Source organism: Plectropomus leopardus, chromosome 5 (genome assembly GCF_026936395.1).
Source record: "Plectropomus leopardus strain MGB_pleo_1.0 chromosome 5, ASM2693639v1, whole genome shotgun sequence".
NCBI lineage: Eukaryota > Metazoa > Chordata > Actinopteri > Perciformes > Serranidae > Plectropomus > Plectropomus leopardus.
The window spans coordinates 26336542-26354216 of NC_142180.1; the positions used below are offsets into that span (position 1 = coordinate 26336542).

Below are 17675 nucleotides of genomic sequence, written 5' to 3' on the forward strand. Positions count from 1 at the left end.
AGTGAAGTAAAATAAGTTGACAACCCACTAGGCTACTTATGAGTTGATGTAAAACTTGTGTGTGTGTGTGCGTGTGTGTGAGAGAGAGAGAGATCCAGGTTTAGATGTTAGTGGGACTCTCTGTAAGTGGAAACCAGCCTCATTGGCAGCATCGTCACGTGACCTCCATGGCAACCGGTGAGTGTCATCAGTTCCGCTGTGGGAAAAGTGCAGCCTCAGTCCGGCTCAGCTGAAAACACACTGACTCACTTTATAACAACTCTGCCGGTTTAATTTGACTCCGCAGCGGCTCGGACGTCTTTGAGCGAAGACCACAGCCCTTCTCACCTGAAATATTGAGGTTTTTTTTTTTTTTAAAAGAGTGCGAGCTGAAAACCATGAGTCACCTCAACCCAGGGTAGGTGAAATTTAATGTGTTAAATTTAACTGTGGAGATGCAACGTTAAGTACGAATAACCGTTTACGTATGATTTACGTCATTTTGGCTTTTTTTGTGCAATTTCTTGAAAACAACTAAATTAACTAATTATACGAATATGTTATGGGAGTGTAATGTCACAACTGAGGCAGGGTTAACAACTTTTAATTGACTCGAAACTGTGCTAATGCTGCTGTTAAGCTAGTTAAGACCTAATGAAACTTAACATGCAGCAGTTTTAGAGAATAAAGTGCGTCACAAAACGACATTAAATTGTACAATAGTATGAGGGTACAAAGTCGACCACTGAGGCATAATTAACGACTTTTAAATATTTTTAAAAACTTTTTAACCACTACTTAAAAAAATACTGCAGTCTACAAATGGTCCAACAAAATATAATAAATTATTAGCTTTTGTTGTAATTAAAACAACTCAACAATGTATCTGTTAAACAAAGAGCTTTATTGTGAACAATAATTTAGCTGCATTGAACACAACTTGAAAAGACCAGAGAAAAAAACAAAAAATAGAAGTATACACAAGTTACACAAGTACTTTTAGGTACTCTTTAGTATTTCAAAAATGCTTCTTCATACTTTTACTGCTATTCAGAGGGAATTACTATAATTTTTACTCCTACATTTATTTGACAGTAATGACTTTACAGTTTAAAAAATTGCATTTAAAGCAGTTTAATATGATGCATTGTTATGGATTTAGCATTAAAGTGCATATATCAATAATAACAATCCAGTAATATAATACTTTTAGGAGTAATACTGCTGCATAATGATTACTTTTATTGATATGTACATTTTGTTGGTAATACTTTGTTTAGTTTAGTTTAGTTTAGTTTTTTAAGTATTTAACTCTTTAACTTAAATATTTTGAATTTCTCTTCCACCATATGCATTTTTTAAAAAAATTGTAAGCCTTATATGTTTTCTGGCTCATACTCGGGCTAACTTAGTAATTTACAGATTTACAGAAAATAATGATTTTATCGTGATGTTTTATTAAATACACCTTCATCAGACAAACAGCTGAGCTATTTGCAAAAAAAAACCAGCCAAGATTTTGAAAAAATAAACTGCATTATGAAGCACTTTTTAACTGCTTTAAACACATTTTCCTTCAAGATACTGATCTTGATGTCAGTGTCAGCCATGCTTTTAGAATAAAACACCAATTCTGAAGAAAAAAAGTGCACCTGTAAAGGGGGCACTACATTTAAGAAAAAAACAGCTTTCTTTGTGTAGTCATGATGTTTTCTTGTTTTTTGTGCCTGATGAAGGTTCAGGTACCAAAATGCCGCAATGAAATCAAATTTTTTTCAAGTTAGACAGTGTGCAGGACTTTGTCTGTAAGTTGTTTTCTGCTCATCCCTCTCCTCCTAAACAACTGACCTGAAATAGATGTGCCATGTATTTTTTTGTTCTGTAACCTATTAATTTGAAATAGCAAGTCATGTATAAAATGACACGTGATAGTTTATCACCATATTGTGGCTTAAATGGAAATCTGGAACCAAAGCTGAAGAGCACCAGAGCCAAACAGGCCGGCTGCACAAAGAGGAGGCAGACAGGGTTAAGTGTGTCATCCCCTCTAATTCCTGTGTGTAATCAGACACCGGTAACAGACCCTATAGTTGTAAGATCCTCTTGTCTCACACACAAATGCTGGAGGAAATCAAATCTGTGTCGGAAAAACACTTTCAGACGGGCCGACCTGCGGACGATCTGATGCCTCATTAATGAGGACAAAAAACAAACATGGTGTTGTGCCCCACTAAAACATTTCATTGAGATTCTCGTTTTCTGTAATCAAAAACTCTCTCATTACTTTCCAGGGAGGACAAATTTTAAAGTGTGGGTGTGCTTTATTAAGTGAAGCCCTTTTTTCTTTTCTTTTTTTTGTGTCTTTGACTGAAATTAATTGAGTGTCTCTTTTTTTTTGTTTTTGTTGGTCTTGTTTCTGTAGACTTCTTTCAGCGTACAACAGCCTGACAGACAAACATCTGGCTGGATACTTCAGCAACACTCGGATCAGGAGACACCTGCAGAGAGCAGGACTGGTACGTCAGTAGGTTAATGGTGATGATGATGATGATGATGATGATTATGATTAGCTACCATTGATGACAACAAAGTCATGTCCTCAGTATTGTTGTTGGGAATTTAACGACATTAAAAAATAGGATTGTTGAAAATTAAAAAATATTGAATTAAAGTAAAATATATGTAAATATTTAGTATGTCTCCTATCAGAATTACATCCTGGCAGTGTGAATAAACAGGAGATACAACTGAATACTTAAATGGATGGGAAAAATGGCTGCTGTGTAGCGGATATGGATGTATGACATCATAATGTTTCAAAAATCCTGGCTCTGATGGTGGTAATAATGTTGATGTTACAGTAAAAAACTGCTCTATCCCACTTTTGAGAACTACAGCCTAATTTGTAGGATTAAATGGCATCTAAAGGTGAGGTCGCAGAACTGAAACTTCTCCCGTGTGCCGACCCACGTTGGAGGTCGACGCGAAAACGCAAACAGCCCTATCTAGAGTCAGTATTTGGTTTGTCAGTTCTGGGCTTCTGTAGACTAACATGGCAGACTCCGTGTAAAAGGAAACGCTTTGTATGTAGGTATAAACAGCTCATTCTAAGCAAATGAACACACAGCAATTCTTATTTTAGGTGTTTATAAACTAATGAAAACAGAATTATGAATATTATGCCGTTTCTGCCCCTAAATCCTACACATTATTCTTATAATATAATGTCTATATCATCACCAAAAGTATCCCTCCTTTTACGGCCTTTAATCACTCACAGTCAGGAAAATGTTGTGCAGTCTCTGATATTGCAGTTTTGTTACAACTTTTATCAAAAATTAGGTAGTTACCACCACAAGCATGAAAGCTCCTTCTGCACAGCTGCATAAAACTTTGTGTAGAAGTGAAAGGTGCAAATGTGAATGTGCAAAATGTGCCGAATCGGTCAGATTTAAACCAAACAACCCACTACTGTCATCTTTTTCTGATCAAATGCTAAATCCTGATCGATGCACTACATGGTATGACATGTTTTTTTTTTCTCCAGCCAAGTCCCACACACTTCAAACCAGTAAGAAAAAAAAAGCACCAAAACAGAAATCTTTCATGTAAAATTAAGAGAAAATGTTCTTTGCAGGAAAGTTGCTTTGGTACTGGACCTCATTAATCGTAGTAAGAAGCTGATGGAGAAAGTACCTTTTCAAGGCCTTTGTATTTCTACACAAATATTGTTAATATCCTTGTTGTTCTCAGATCACTAGGAGTGGGCGCATCGTTCCAGACAAGGAGTACAGACACAAGCTGATCCAGAGAGCGCACCAGAGACACGTCCGAGAATGCCTGGCCCAGGCCATTTTCCACAAGGTGCTGGAGATGGAGGTGGGAGGAACAAACTGTACCACAGACAAAACAGTCAAAACACTGTCAGCTAATCTGTGCTTCTCCGTGAATAATAAATTATGCTAATTTGCCTTGTGCTCCTCCCATACAGCGTGTCCATCAAATAGAGATCAAAAGGAAACTGGAGGAGTTTGCGAGGAGGGAAAGAGTGCATAAGATCAAGGTACATCATTTACATGTAAACACTGTGCTGCTGCCCCATTTTGTAAACTAATGACCTCTTGAATCATATAAAACAAAAGACAATTCATGACATCAGCCTCCAAACTATTGTGTGCTGAAAAATGGTAACAATATAAATGAATGGTGCTGTGTGGAAGGTGGAGCGCTCTAAAAGATATGAAGAGGACATCATCCGCATCCTGTCTCCACGCCCACCCACGGGTGCCAGGACCATCCGAAAACAGCACTCTGGGCCAGAAGGGGAGAACACTGAATCCTCAGAGTCTGTGAGTCAAAACATCTGCTGTGATGCACCAGCAGATTGAGTGGATATTGCTGTAATATGTTGTCACCTGTGAATGATGCAGGCAGCCTCACTGGCCAATCAGGAGCAAGATAAACCACTGATCCAAGTTCTTAATCAAGTTCATTTGAAATTTGACCTTTAATTAAAGCATCTTCATCATGCAAAGAAGGTTTTTAAATGCCACAACATGGTTTCCGAGATATTATGTCTGAGTTTAAAACCTTGACCTTTAGTTAAAGACATTTATTGGGCCAATCAGTTTAAGACGGTGAGGTCAATCAGACCTGTGTTTTATAAGATACAAATATGAGGGTCCTCGTTAGTAAGATTTTTTTTTTATTGCCTTAAAAATACAGAAAATGCATCATCCCTCCAGCTTTGGTTAAAAATGGACAGCTAGCCCAGTTCTGTCACAAAATCAGCCTTCCAGCTCTAAATAACTTTAACATGTTTTATCTTGTCACTTAAATGTGAACAAAACAGGAACTCTAAAGATGACTTTTTTTTAAAAGGGGCTAATGCACCAGACTGTAGATGTTATCACAATGTGTGTTTATAATAACTTACATGTAGAAAACATACAATTTAACGGCACTGAGCAAACGGGGGCGAGGAACAGCTGAGATATCAAGAGAAAAATAGTTAGGTCTTGTTGTGCACAGGGGTGCTGGATAACAATAAAAAGTGGAAAAGTTATTAGGGCTTTTCAGATTTCCATCTGCAAAGACCATCATGGTCAAAGACAGCTCTGGACTCAACATGTGACCGCAACATGTTGAATGTTTTCTTTTTTTCACATTTTTTTTAGACCTCATTCATCTAAAATGCACGTTTGATGATTTCATATGTCATCAGTAAAAACACTTATTTAGGTTGCAGCCTAATTTATGCATTGGGCCACAGACTGAAAAAAACCCAGACAACTTGAGTTTACTCAAAACTAGCAGTTAAAGTTAGCAGGGCGGCAGTGAGATGTTGCTGTTGGTGGTAGATTATATTTTTCTCAAAGACCATAGCAAATCAACACAGTGCTTAAAATAAGCACGGTGGAAACATCAGATTGTTTTGACCACTGCATTTAACCATACATCTTTAAACATTACAGATACAGCTGAAAATGACAACGCAAAAAAAACATGTCTGCTGATTTCACATTTCTCTGCTTTCAGACTTTGTTCTAAGCTAAATGTTAGTTGACTCCAGCTCCAGATCCAGATTCATCTACTAAACAGCATGTATTTGTCTTGTTACCTGAGCAATATTGAGTAACTCCTGTTGCAGCACCTACGTTTCGCCAGTCAGTATAGATTCTTCATGTAATAATGCATCATCCCTGCAGCCAAAAAGCCACTGCTTCACTTCAATAAACAAAAGATATTTAGATCTGCTTCAATCAGTCAAACTCAGGCTCAGTTGAATCCAAGACGTGCTTTCAGGTGAAGAATATCGCTCTGTAATGAATATCATTGTCTGTGTATGCTGATAGTTGGCATGTCATTTGAAGAATATCAGTTTTTGCCATCTCATGTAGATTTGGAGTCCCACAGGCAAAACTAAACAAGTTACAGAACTCTTTTGTTCCTCAGTCTGTCAAACAGCTAAATCAGAGTTTGGCTTTTAAGTAACTTCAGTGTACAAATGTTGAACACTAAATGTGAAAGGGAGCGACTAAGCTGTTTGCACTGCATCAACTCTTTCAATTGTCTGATGTGACACGCAGCGTCTGTGATATGGTTTTGTTGTTGTGTTTTGTATCTTTGCATTTATGTCAAGCAGCGTACCTCCTGAGACGCAAAACACATTTCGGAGAAATGTTTTGATAATGAAGTAAAATTAAATCAAAACAAAAATCTGATCCAATGTTTACACTGACACTTAGACTTGAGGAGCCGTCTCAGCTGCTGTTTGCTGTGTTTTATGTAAAGTCGTGGGATCTGAAGTGTGTTATCTTTAAAAATGTAAAAAGTCACAGACCTTGATGCCACAGTCAATAGAGCTGAAAATCCTGGCCTTGATCTCTGTGTTTACCCTCTGAAATCTCTTCTCATCTGAAGTCTGCAAACATCTCTCACTGCAGCAGGTAGAGGCTTGTTTGAAATACAACAACACTGATGTTTTGGGCAAATGTCGAGACACTTGTAAATATCTACTGTTTCATTTCTGTTTACGTTTTATAAAAGACAGGGAGAAAGACTCTGTATAATGATATAGATACATATATGCATGATATAAAGTACAGTAGATTACATTAGTTAAATCACCACAACATATTGCCTGTAACATTATACTGATGCTAAGATGGCGTGCAGTTGTATACGAACACACAATGTAGAATTATGCAAAAATATGAATATAAACAGTGAGAAATATCAAAATGTAGAATAATGAAATGCCTTGTTCTGCAGTTATGTACAACATGTATTGTATTTGACATTCACTGCAGCAAAGATTTATGAAACAAAGCAAATAAAAAAATACATTAGGATTGAGCATTCAAGCTGCATTTAACAGAACACAACCTAAAATTAAAAAACATCACTATATGCTTAAATTCATGCTAAGATTCTGTTTAGTTTATAAAGTTAGTGTAAAGTTTGTTTGTATTAAGCCACAAAAACATTTATTACTCTGAGGAACATATTAAATTCACGGCCTTGCGTTTACTGTATTAAACTAATTTTGCACCATACTTCATCTGTTTCATTAGCATACATTAACAGTTTATGTGGAGCCTGAATTTGCTAGCTAGAGTTCTCTGAAAGAATCTCTTAATTAATACACTTAATGTGAATAACCTGATTTCTCTCCGAAATTTGTCAGGATAAGCCTTATAAACAGGTTATTCTCTGTTTGTGTGTTTTTGTTGCTGCAGCCGGGCTCGTCTCGGCCCAACACAGCTCCGGGGAAGATGCAGAGGCCGGTGCGTCTGAAGCCGATCCACAGTAACAGCACCACAGCTTCACTCAGACGCAGCTCCCCTTACAGACTCCTCGAGTCCTCCAATGAGAACGATCAGCTGTTCAACTGCACCGTGAGACCGTGACACATGAGACTCATTCATTCATTCACTTATTGATCTCCCTTTCTGTAAAGAGAGTGTGCAGGACAGTTTTTCTATACAGAAAAAATCATATTCATGTTTGGTTCAGTTCTAAAATGATATCAGTGTCATCTACCTTCGGTCATATTATATATTATATCATATTTGGAAACTACTTTTTAGAGATGCACAGATGTCCGCTGTTTGCTGTGGTACAGTAAATGTAAAACTGAACTGTATTGAATCCTATTGTTAGTACTAAAAGCATAGAAATTAAAATTACAGTCGGTCAGTTTCACAGCACTGCAGTGTCACTGTTATTTTTCTCTCCCAGATGGACAAGGAGTCCCGGAGACGTTTGACTACAACAGAAGCCTCCCATGGCATCTCACCGTACTGCCTCCCAGTCATCAACAACTTTGTCACCCCTGTGCCTCCCGCCACAAAGAGGAAAGAGAGGGGGGTAAAGGTCACTCCCAGCGGCACGCTCAGAGGCCGCAGACTGCGTCCGACTACCGCCTCCAGCGGAGCTGACGTCAATGAGGTCTTAATCTCTCTTTATTTTCTCCCTGGCAACAAAACTTTCCACAACAGACTTAAAAGCTGTAGCCCATTTGGATTCATTAGGAACAACAATTACAGTTTCCAGCAGATGCATTGATTTTTGCAGTACTTGGCAGGAGGAGTTATATGTCTGTGTGTGTTTCATAAGTTTGTTTGTCCTAACATTGCCAATATGCAAATACATAACAGCATGTAGAAATCCCAAGCATTTTCTATTCTATTCATTCACAGATTATGCAGTATATGTTATATAAATATATATATATATATATATATATATATATATATATATATATATATATATATATATATATATATATATATATATATATATATATATATATATATATATATATATATATATATATATATATATATATATATATATATATATATATATATATATATATATATATATATATATATATGTATATATATATATATATATATATATATATATATATATATATATATATATATATATATATATATATATATATATATATATATATAAATATATATATAAAACCCAGACGTAACACTAGTGCTGGACAATAAAAACAACCAAATAAACTAAAATCAAATAAAGTATCATTTTAAGAACATTATGAATACCTTACTGACCTCAGTTTTATTTACACATTTGTCAACTGAGTCCATTTTAAATGGTCATACTGTAATTAATCAGGACAAACTATTAGAGGTGAGACAACATGAAAAAGATAATATAATTCAGTGGTATTTAACATGAATCATTTGCATTATATTTATCATTATAGAGATGGAGTAAATGTAATCCAGACCCAGATAACACCCACCTATGTAGATCAGTTACAAATTTGGGAATTAGGAAGTTAAAATGATGTCTTAATCTGTAATATGTAAAATGATATCAAATTGACCCCGCCCTTCCTTTTGTTTTCCACTCAGGACCCCCCGATGCTGAGGAGCTCTGTGCACCAGAGCAAAGTGTGTGTGAACATGATGTACTTTGGCAAAACGGTGCATCTCTCCCATGACCTGACGGACATGAGGGACGAGGTCAAAGTGTTTCAGCAGCACTGTGGAGGAGAGAACCTCTGTGTTTACAAGGGCAAGCTCCGCGAGGGAGGTCAGTGAGAGGATCCCTGATAGTGTTTTTTAGATCTTATACGTGTCTGTGTACACAAGTAAAAGCAAATCTCTGGAGGGAGACTGTTACGGTAACTGCACAACAGCCTTTGAGCACACACACTAAGTCATTATTGTTAAAATGACCCATACTTGGGTTCATGTAAAGCTGTCTCACAGGGTTTAAGATGGGTCAGAGTTTTTCTGCAGCACTAAGGTCACTTGATGATCTTGATCTTGAAAATGTTCCTGCCTCTCATCCATATCCTCGATCTTTCCCTCAGAGACTTTCCAGTTCATTTCAAGACGGCACAGAGGTTTTCCCTTTAGCTTGACCTTCTTCCTGAACGGGCTGCAGGTGGAGCGGCTGAGCTCCTGCTGCGAATTCAAACACAGGAAGGGCTCCAGACTTGGCGGCAGGCACGGACACTTTGGCTTCTGCAGAGTAGAGGGAGCCTCTCCCTGCTACAAGTAAGGCCTCTTTTTTCAAGGCATACTGTGTCTTAAAAGAGGAACTCCACTGACTTTACTCTTCAAAGTCTATTTGAGGAGTGCTACTGAACATGTGAAAAAAGATTTATGAAGACTTTTGTGGCTCCAGAGGAAACTGTGCAACATTAATAAACTGATGTCACTTGAGTATAGTAGTATGTTATGCTCATTTTTTCAGGTGCATTATAGCAATGGGACTGGACAAAAAGCCCACTCCTCCACCAAAGAGGGTCAAAGAGGATGGAGTAAGAGAAGAGTCAGCCACCAGCCTAAAGGATGCTCCTGAGATGGAGACAGAGAGGACAGAAAGGACAGGAGAGGACGCTGTATCCCGCTCAGAGTGTGAAACCAGCCAACCACAGGACATAGAGACTCAAGTCAAAGAAGAAACAGCAGCTGAGGAGGACAGAGTCAAAGATGGTATAAGGGCCGAACCTCTGAGAACAAAATAACACGACCGCACTCATAAGAAATATGTACAGACTTCTCAGATATTTTCCATACAGAGTATCTCGATTTATTTTCTGAATGTCTTCCTCCTCAGATTATGAAGAAGACTTTGAAGCAGACGATGAGGGCCCTGCAGAGGATGCCGCAGAAAAAGAAAAGAAATCTTCATCTCCATCCAGTGAAACTGAAAGGCAGGAGAAAGAGAGAGACGCCTCTGAGACTGAGGATGACGAGAAGGACGGTGGGTGAAATCTCTTGTTTGAACACTTGAGAGGATAAGTGAGAGTTAAGTGGCATTTCATTGCATGTAATTTATTCATTTGACAACTGCCTTTAATACAGCAAAACAGAATGACACTATCTTTTTGAGGGCATTCAAACACTCATTTCTGCAGCCTTGTATACATTCATTACAGTGTCATCTATAAACCAGCAAGCCATCTTTTCAAAGGTTTAATGATGTGTGTCCGTGCTTTGAGAGGAACTGCTACTTCTGTTTATTTACAGTATAAAAAGTGCGGAGAGTGATTTGTTTCTGTTCAATAATGATCTATCTTTCTCGCACAGACGACATAAAGTCTCGTTCAGGCACTAGTTCTTCAGGCAGCGACCAGGAGGAGAGCGATGCTGAGGCCACCAAAGACTCCAAAGAGGACGACAAAGCAGAGCAACCGAAAGAGGTCGATCAAGATGAAACTGCTGTTCCACCAGAGGAAAACAAAGATGAACCAAAACCAGAGGCTGCTGACACAAAGGCTGAACCTGCTGACACCGAGGCCGAGCCCGCTGACACCGAGGCCGAGCCCGCTGACACCGAGGCCGAGCCCGCTGACACAAAGGCTGAACCTGCTGACACCGAGGCCGAGCCTGCGGTGGCTAAAGACTCAGACCTGCAGGACAGTGCGGGGGACAGCACAGAGATAGACATCTCTGACACCAGCGTTCCCTCGGGGAACGACAATAAACAGAGTGATGTCACCTCAGGAGAAAAGGAGGTGGAGGAAAAGGTAGATGGGAGCAAGCAGGAGGAGGAACCGGAGAGGGGTGAGTATGAACCAGCAGATAAAACCGTGGAGCTTTCACCTGAGTGAGAAAATGGATCAGTCCATCATGTATGGAGGTTTTTCCACTATTATCACTCTGAGGGCTGTAGTCCACTTTATGTGGCATGTAAGGTAAATTCAGTAATACAGTCCTGACAACAACTAAATAAATATCTAAGTGCTTTACTGTCACTTTGTGATATTTAAGGGCACATTATGACATTGTTGTAAAATGTTGTAGTGGAAAAATAACTTGTGTGTTGTGCATTTTTTTATTTTCTTTCTGAAGATCATATTTTCACCTATACCAATATTTTGATTGTATGTTTATCACCCCTGACAATGTTTTAAGGCTGAAAGAGCACTTTGTCTAACTCATATTTGCTTTTTCTTATGTAGTTCTGGTTTAAGTAAGCAATTTTTAAAAAACAGATTGGAAAATAGGAAGAAAGCCTTGGGGGGTGCACACAGAAAAAGAGGAGGATGCTGCTAAAATAGAAAAAAAATATTTTATATTTCTGTAAAAATAGAAATATTTCCATACTGTACACACTTTCAAAAAGTACAAAATATGTGGCTGTGTACTGTAAGTATAGAACGTATCCAAACAATTCTACTTTTGCATTACCAGCAGCATTATTCTTTTTTTTTAATGTTTGTAAATATTCAGCTCACTTTAAGAAAATGTATCATTAAAGAAACTAGAATTGCAGGTGTATTATTTCCTCAACCAAACTCTCCTCCAGGGGTTTGTTTGCACAAAACACTTTAGTGCCAAAATTTTTTCTTTTAATCTTTTTTCGTCTCCCTAAAATACATAAAATAGGCTTATTATGGGTCTTTTAAGACATTGTGCATTGTGTTTCCATTTTGGTTGTGTACTGAATCATGCTTGTGTTTGTGTTTTTATTATTATTATTATTTTGTCTTTGCATGTTTTTTTATCATTTTGCATGTTATGTTTGCATCTTGACAGATTAAAGACATCCTTTTGTTTGCAGTTGTTTGTTTCTTCATTTCCTCAGTTCTTTCATTGCATTTTCATTGTTTAAATAGTGCCTTATTCATTTCCTTATAACATGTCAGACATCTTCCGTCATAATAAGTGGCTCACAAAAGTTTATCGTGAGCTTGTTTAGCATAAACTTATATCATTGCATGTGTCATGTCTCTTTTTCGCTCCCAAGCCAAATCTGTGCAGGAGAAGCTGGCGGAGGCCATACTGAAGGAGTCCCACTGCAGCTCTGAGCCCGAACTGAGCGACACCAGCACTGAGGAGGAGGAGGAGTCTACAGTAAAAGGCCTTGAGGAGGAGAGCAAGGGTACCAGATTTTCAGATTTATTCAAATGAATCAGCAAAGTAATAAAAGAAAAGCATTCCTGAACAATCTCTCCATTGTATTTGCAGCTGCAGTTGCAGTGAAATCTGTGACATTTACAGAAGAGCAACAAACCCTCGTCGAGGACACAAAATGTCAGAAAGGTGTTGCTGGTGAAGCTCAAATGGTTCAGGATTATAACGAGATCCCTGAACCAAAAGAACAGAAGGAAAAAACTGAGCAAGAGTCCCACCAGAACAATGATAGCACTGATGATAAGGTCAAAGTAGAAGAGGAAGATGAAAAGGCTGCATCAGACGAAGACAAAAACACAGCAGAGAATGATAAATCAGAGGTCACAGAAGATACAGGTGCAACTCCTGTGTCTGAAAAGGGAGTGGCTGAGGATGACAAGACATCAGAACCTCAAGATGACGCAGCTGCCAAATCTGCTGAAGGTGAGGTTACGGAGAAAGGTGAAGAAAACGAGGAGAAAACTGCAGCAGAGGCTGACACACAGCCCGATGAGATGGGGCAAGTGGCAAAAAGCAGCGAGGAGGATGAGTCATCAGTATCAGAACTGAATAAAAAGACTGATGATACAGCAGCGCCAGATAATGCAGAGGCGGAGGCGACGACAGCGAGCGAGACAATGGAGATGAAAGCAGAGCCCTCAGAGGAGCGAGAGGCCCTCAACTGTGAAGAGGCACCTGTAAGCGACACAGAGAAGAGGCAGCAGGGAGACAGCGGGGACCGAGACGCAGCATCAGAAACAGGAGTCACAGCAGAGAATTCAAGCAGCTCGTTGGAGGGGAGTCGAGACACCGCTGTTGAAAAAACAGCAGAAATAAGTGAGGACAATACAAAAGATGAGAGTGGTAAAGATGATATTAAAGAAGAGGAAGCAGGGAAGGAGTCAAGTAAGGATGATAATCAACAAGAGAGGAGTGATCTGGGAGAGGAGCAGACAGAAAAATCATCTGTGGAAATAGATAATAAAGTAGAGGAGAAATGTGAAGAAGAAAATAAGGAGGAAGAAAAGCAAACAAATCCCGATGAGATTACAGAAGGTGGAAATAGAGACGAAAGTGAAAAGGATGATAAAGATAAGACAGAAGAAGAGAATAATGAGGGTGAAACAAAAAAAGCGATAGAAAACGAGGAAAAGATTTCAGAAGGGACTAGAATTGACTCAAACACTGAAGGAAAGGCGAATGAAGAACAAGCTGAGAAAACCCACAGCGAGGAAGAAAAAGTTGCGAATGAAGAGAAGGCAGATGAATCAGAAAAGGCAGAGAGAGGCGAAGACAGCGAATGTTTCAAGGATAAAAATGACGAAGAAGAGTCTGAAGAAAAGGGAGCTGATAAAACGAATGAGGGTGAAAAGACGAACACAGATGCTGATGAGGAAAAGTATGATGAAATGGAAAAGGAAGAGAAATATCAAAATGAGGACAAAGACGAGCAAGTTGCAACGTATAAAAAAGATGGAAAATCACAAGTTGTAACGGATAAAATTGCAGAGGAAGCAGAAATATCTGAGATAACAGAGGAACCTGAGGAAAGTGCAGATGCAGACTTGACTAAAGACAATGTGAAAATATCTGATAAAAATACTGTTGAGTCAGACAATGTCGCTGAAAGTGAAGCAGCAAATGAGTCACATGGAACCGAAACAACTGAAGAGAAACCAAACAACATGACAGAAGCTGAAGATGTTAAGAAAGAGACTGAAGGAGGAAGTGATGAAAGTGTTAAGGGAGAAGTTGACGCTGAAAATGGAGAGATTTCAGCCGGAGCAGAGAACAAAACTCTTGAAGATGAAGGAGAGGCTCAAAGTGAGGGCAAAGATGACGCAAAAACAGCAGAGAAGGTCGAAAACGAGATAAAAACAAAGGAACCTCCTGAGAGTGAGAGCACAGGGGTAAAAGAAGAAACTGTTGAATCTGGAGATGGTGTTGAAAAACACGAGGACGACGAGGTCAATGAGGCCCCTGACACTGATGTCGTACAACATGAGGCTAAGCACGGGGAAGACAATGTGAAAAACCAAGATGAAAATGCAAAAAACAACTCGGAGCCGGAGACATCTGGCATTGAAATAAAAGCGGAATCTAAATCAGAAGACAAAAAGGACAGTGATGAAACAGAACAAGATGAAAATGGAAACATATCTGACCTTGATAAAGAACACAGTGATTCAGATTTGATGAAAGAGAGCGATAATGTCCAGAGTAATGTCAGCAAGGTCATGACTACCTCTTCATGTCATCAGGCACAATCTTCAACCCCCACAGCTGTGAATTTGGACGATACAGCTCACAATTTAGACGAGTCCATCGCACCGTCTGACTCCAAGACTGACAAACATCCACTTGCTGATGAAAATGCTGCTACAGTTGACCCTTCTGCTGCCGATGGAGAAAACGGGGCAGATACGGAGGAAGCAAGCAAGGCCTCAGAGGAAGGAGCGAGTGTGCTGCTCAAACCTCAAGCACAGTCATCCCAGCTCACACGAAAAAATGAAAGCACAGAAGAGAGCAACGCAGTAAGTAAAGAAACTCCAGAGGCCTTAGTCTTAGAAGACAGCAGAGATCTGGTTACAAACTGGGTGACCGTGCATCAAACGTCAAAGTATTTTGAGACGTTTGTGGAACCTTTAGAAGACTTGAAAGAGTCAACTTCAGATGCTCAAGTAAACTCTAATGAAGAAGTGACACAATCTGCAGAGCTGCCGAGATCAGCGAGTCCACTCAAGATGGCAAAGACGTCTGAAAATGCAGACCAAGAGCACACAGCGAAGGAATCGACTCCAGTAGCTAACACGTCCAACTCTGATGAGGAAGCGACACAATCTGCAGAGCTGACGAGATCAGCGAGTCCACTGAAGATGGCGAAGGTGTCGGAAAATGCAGAGCAGGAGTGCACTGCGAAGGAATCGGCTTCAGACGCTCAAGTATGCAACTCTAATCAAGAGGCGACGCAGTCTGCAGAGCTGCCGAGATCTGCGAGTCTACTCAAGATGACAAAGGTGTCTGAAGATGCGGAACAAGCGCTCAAAGAAAAAGATGTAAATGAGTTAAGGGACAAAAGCAAAGAGGAAGTTGTAGAGACAAACCTCGAGAGCAATCACTCAGAAGATGGTAAACCGTGTGAGAAAGAAACAATGCAGGTGGAGGAGACGGAGGTGAAAGACTTGATACTACAAACAGAGAGTGAACAGAATGAAAAAGAGTCTGTGAAATCAGAGGAGCACAAAGGAACCACGGGATCTCTGGAAGGAGACAAGGTCCAAGACACTGAGCAAACTGACGTTACCACGACTGAAGTGGAAAGCATTGCAGGTAGTCATCATTCTGTAACCAGCAGCAGACCTGAGAGTGTCAAAGAAAACCAAACTGAGGACAAAACAACTGATAAGGATGCAGATTTGGATGAAAAACAAACAGAAATCGAGGAGATTAAGGATCTACCTTCATCCAAAACAGAAGAACAACACAAGCATCCAGCTAGTCCAGAAGGGCTCCCCAAACTGATAGCGAACAAACAGAAAGATATGGACGAAACACACGAAAAAAATGATGAACAGAGTCGAGAAGTTACAGATGTAACTGATTTTACGACATCTAGGTCAGACGATGGAAGCCAGGAGGAGCACCACGATAAGGACAGCCAACCCAAACCATCAGACGGGAGCATCAACAGAGACAGAGGAGACGTACAGCTGATCCAAGACATCAAAGACACTCTCAGTAAGGACCGCCTGAGCACTTTCTCAGTGGATGAAACACTGTTTGGTCGAAGTTCATATCCTTTGCTGACTGCTGCGAGGACAGAGAGTGGACATTAGAAACTTCCGAGTGGCACTAAGGTACAGTCATGCTTTACTTGCTTTTGTAGTTTACAAGAAAACATATAAAAGCAAATGGATATTTAAAAAAAAACCCTGCAATAAAACGACCATTAAGAAGTAGAAATATCTGTAGTGATTAAGAAATATTATTATGTTTATTGGCCAATTTCCAAAACATGAATACAAGATGATTTAAGTTTTGACAAAGGCCCTGAAGTGTCTTGTGGTTTCTATATTTACATCACAATGGCTTCTTTGATAGTCTTCATCCCTCATGTACCAAAAAGAAGAAGCTGCATGATGAGTTTTGACTGCTGCATAAAATGTTTACAATAGACCATCTCTTCCTATTGTTGGTAACAAAGAGGCGTAGTTTGTGTCAGGTATCAAGTGCAGCTGCTATCACCCATTACCTGTAAAAAGATACTCCACCACTCACACTCACAAATGATTAAATAATTCATAGTTGTTGGACTCCCGCAGCTTAGTTTGTCCCAAGTACACTTTGCATTTCCACTGATGTTACACTCCTGCAGCAGTGATCAGAGAACTGTAATTGCACTTCAGCTGTGTTAATGTTAGTTTCTTTAGCTTTAAAGGGTAACTTCAGTATTCTTCAATACCATTTCCCATGTTTTTGTGTCCATGTGACTAATGGAAACAGCACTTTTTGAAATTGGTTTCGTCCAGCTAAACAGGCTGCAATGTAACAAGTCGGGGCGTATTTGAACCCTCAATTTATTAGGTCCACTTAATTACTTTTTTTGTCACTAACAGGCTCAGATTGTTAGTATTAGTGTCTGACATCAAGAAAGAAACAATCCCTACAGAGACAGACCTTCTTGTTAAAAAGTAAGGTCCTTTTTGTTTAACCACAAACGGCCCCCAAATCACTCTTGCTAAACCCACCAGACTCCATTTAAATAAAAACTAATTTTTTATTATAAAACTAATTTTTAGTTTTATAACTTTTTTATAAAGCCAGCATATTTTCACATATAACTGGGAGAATTAAATGTTTATTTCAACCAAACCAAAACTGATGATTGCTTATTTAGAGTTCTATCAACTCTAAATAAAGTGCATTTTATGGGGACTAAATTATTGTTTATTTAAAAAAAACAATCTTTCTGTTTTACAAAAAGGTCTATCTCTGTAGGGAACCTTCTCATAATGTTGTCAGACACTTCGGATAACAATTTCAGCCTGTTAATTGCAAAAACAAGCACTTTTGGTGGACATGAGTTGAGGGTGCATATTGCCCCAAGTGATTACATTGCAGGCTGTTTTGCAGCTACACTCCATTTACGTTCAATTTTTAATATTGTTGCTCCCATTTGTCACTTAGGCACACAAACTTGGGAAAATAATAAGGTTCAGGTTGTAAAATACCAAACATACCCTTTAACATAATTATTTGTTTAAGTGACATCCAGACAAAAAAACGCACTGAACT

The 17675-nt window shown here is 39.1% G+C and overlaps 1 protein-coding gene across 1 annotated transcript; it reads left to right on the plus strand.

Annotated features, from left to right (window-relative positions):
- The first annotated feature begins 208 nt into the window (after positions 1-208).
- On the plus strand, positions 209-17668 carry erich3 (glutamate-rich 3). The gene is made up of 14 exons (XM_088077841.1): positions 209-397; positions 2402-2495; positions 3733-3858; positions 3971-4042; positions 4200-4328; positions 7221-7379; positions 7723-7932; positions 8883-9063; positions 9347-9533; positions 9733-9974; positions 10099-10245; positions 10572-11048; positions 12235-12369; positions 12456-17668. The coding sequence occupies exons 1-14, from the start codon at positions 378-380 to the stop codon at positions 16214-16216; spliced, it is 5940 nt and encodes a 1979-aa protein (XP_087933967.1). The 5' UTR covers positions 209-377; the 3' UTR covers positions 16217-17668.
- Positions 17669-17675: the final 7 nt, after the last annotated feature.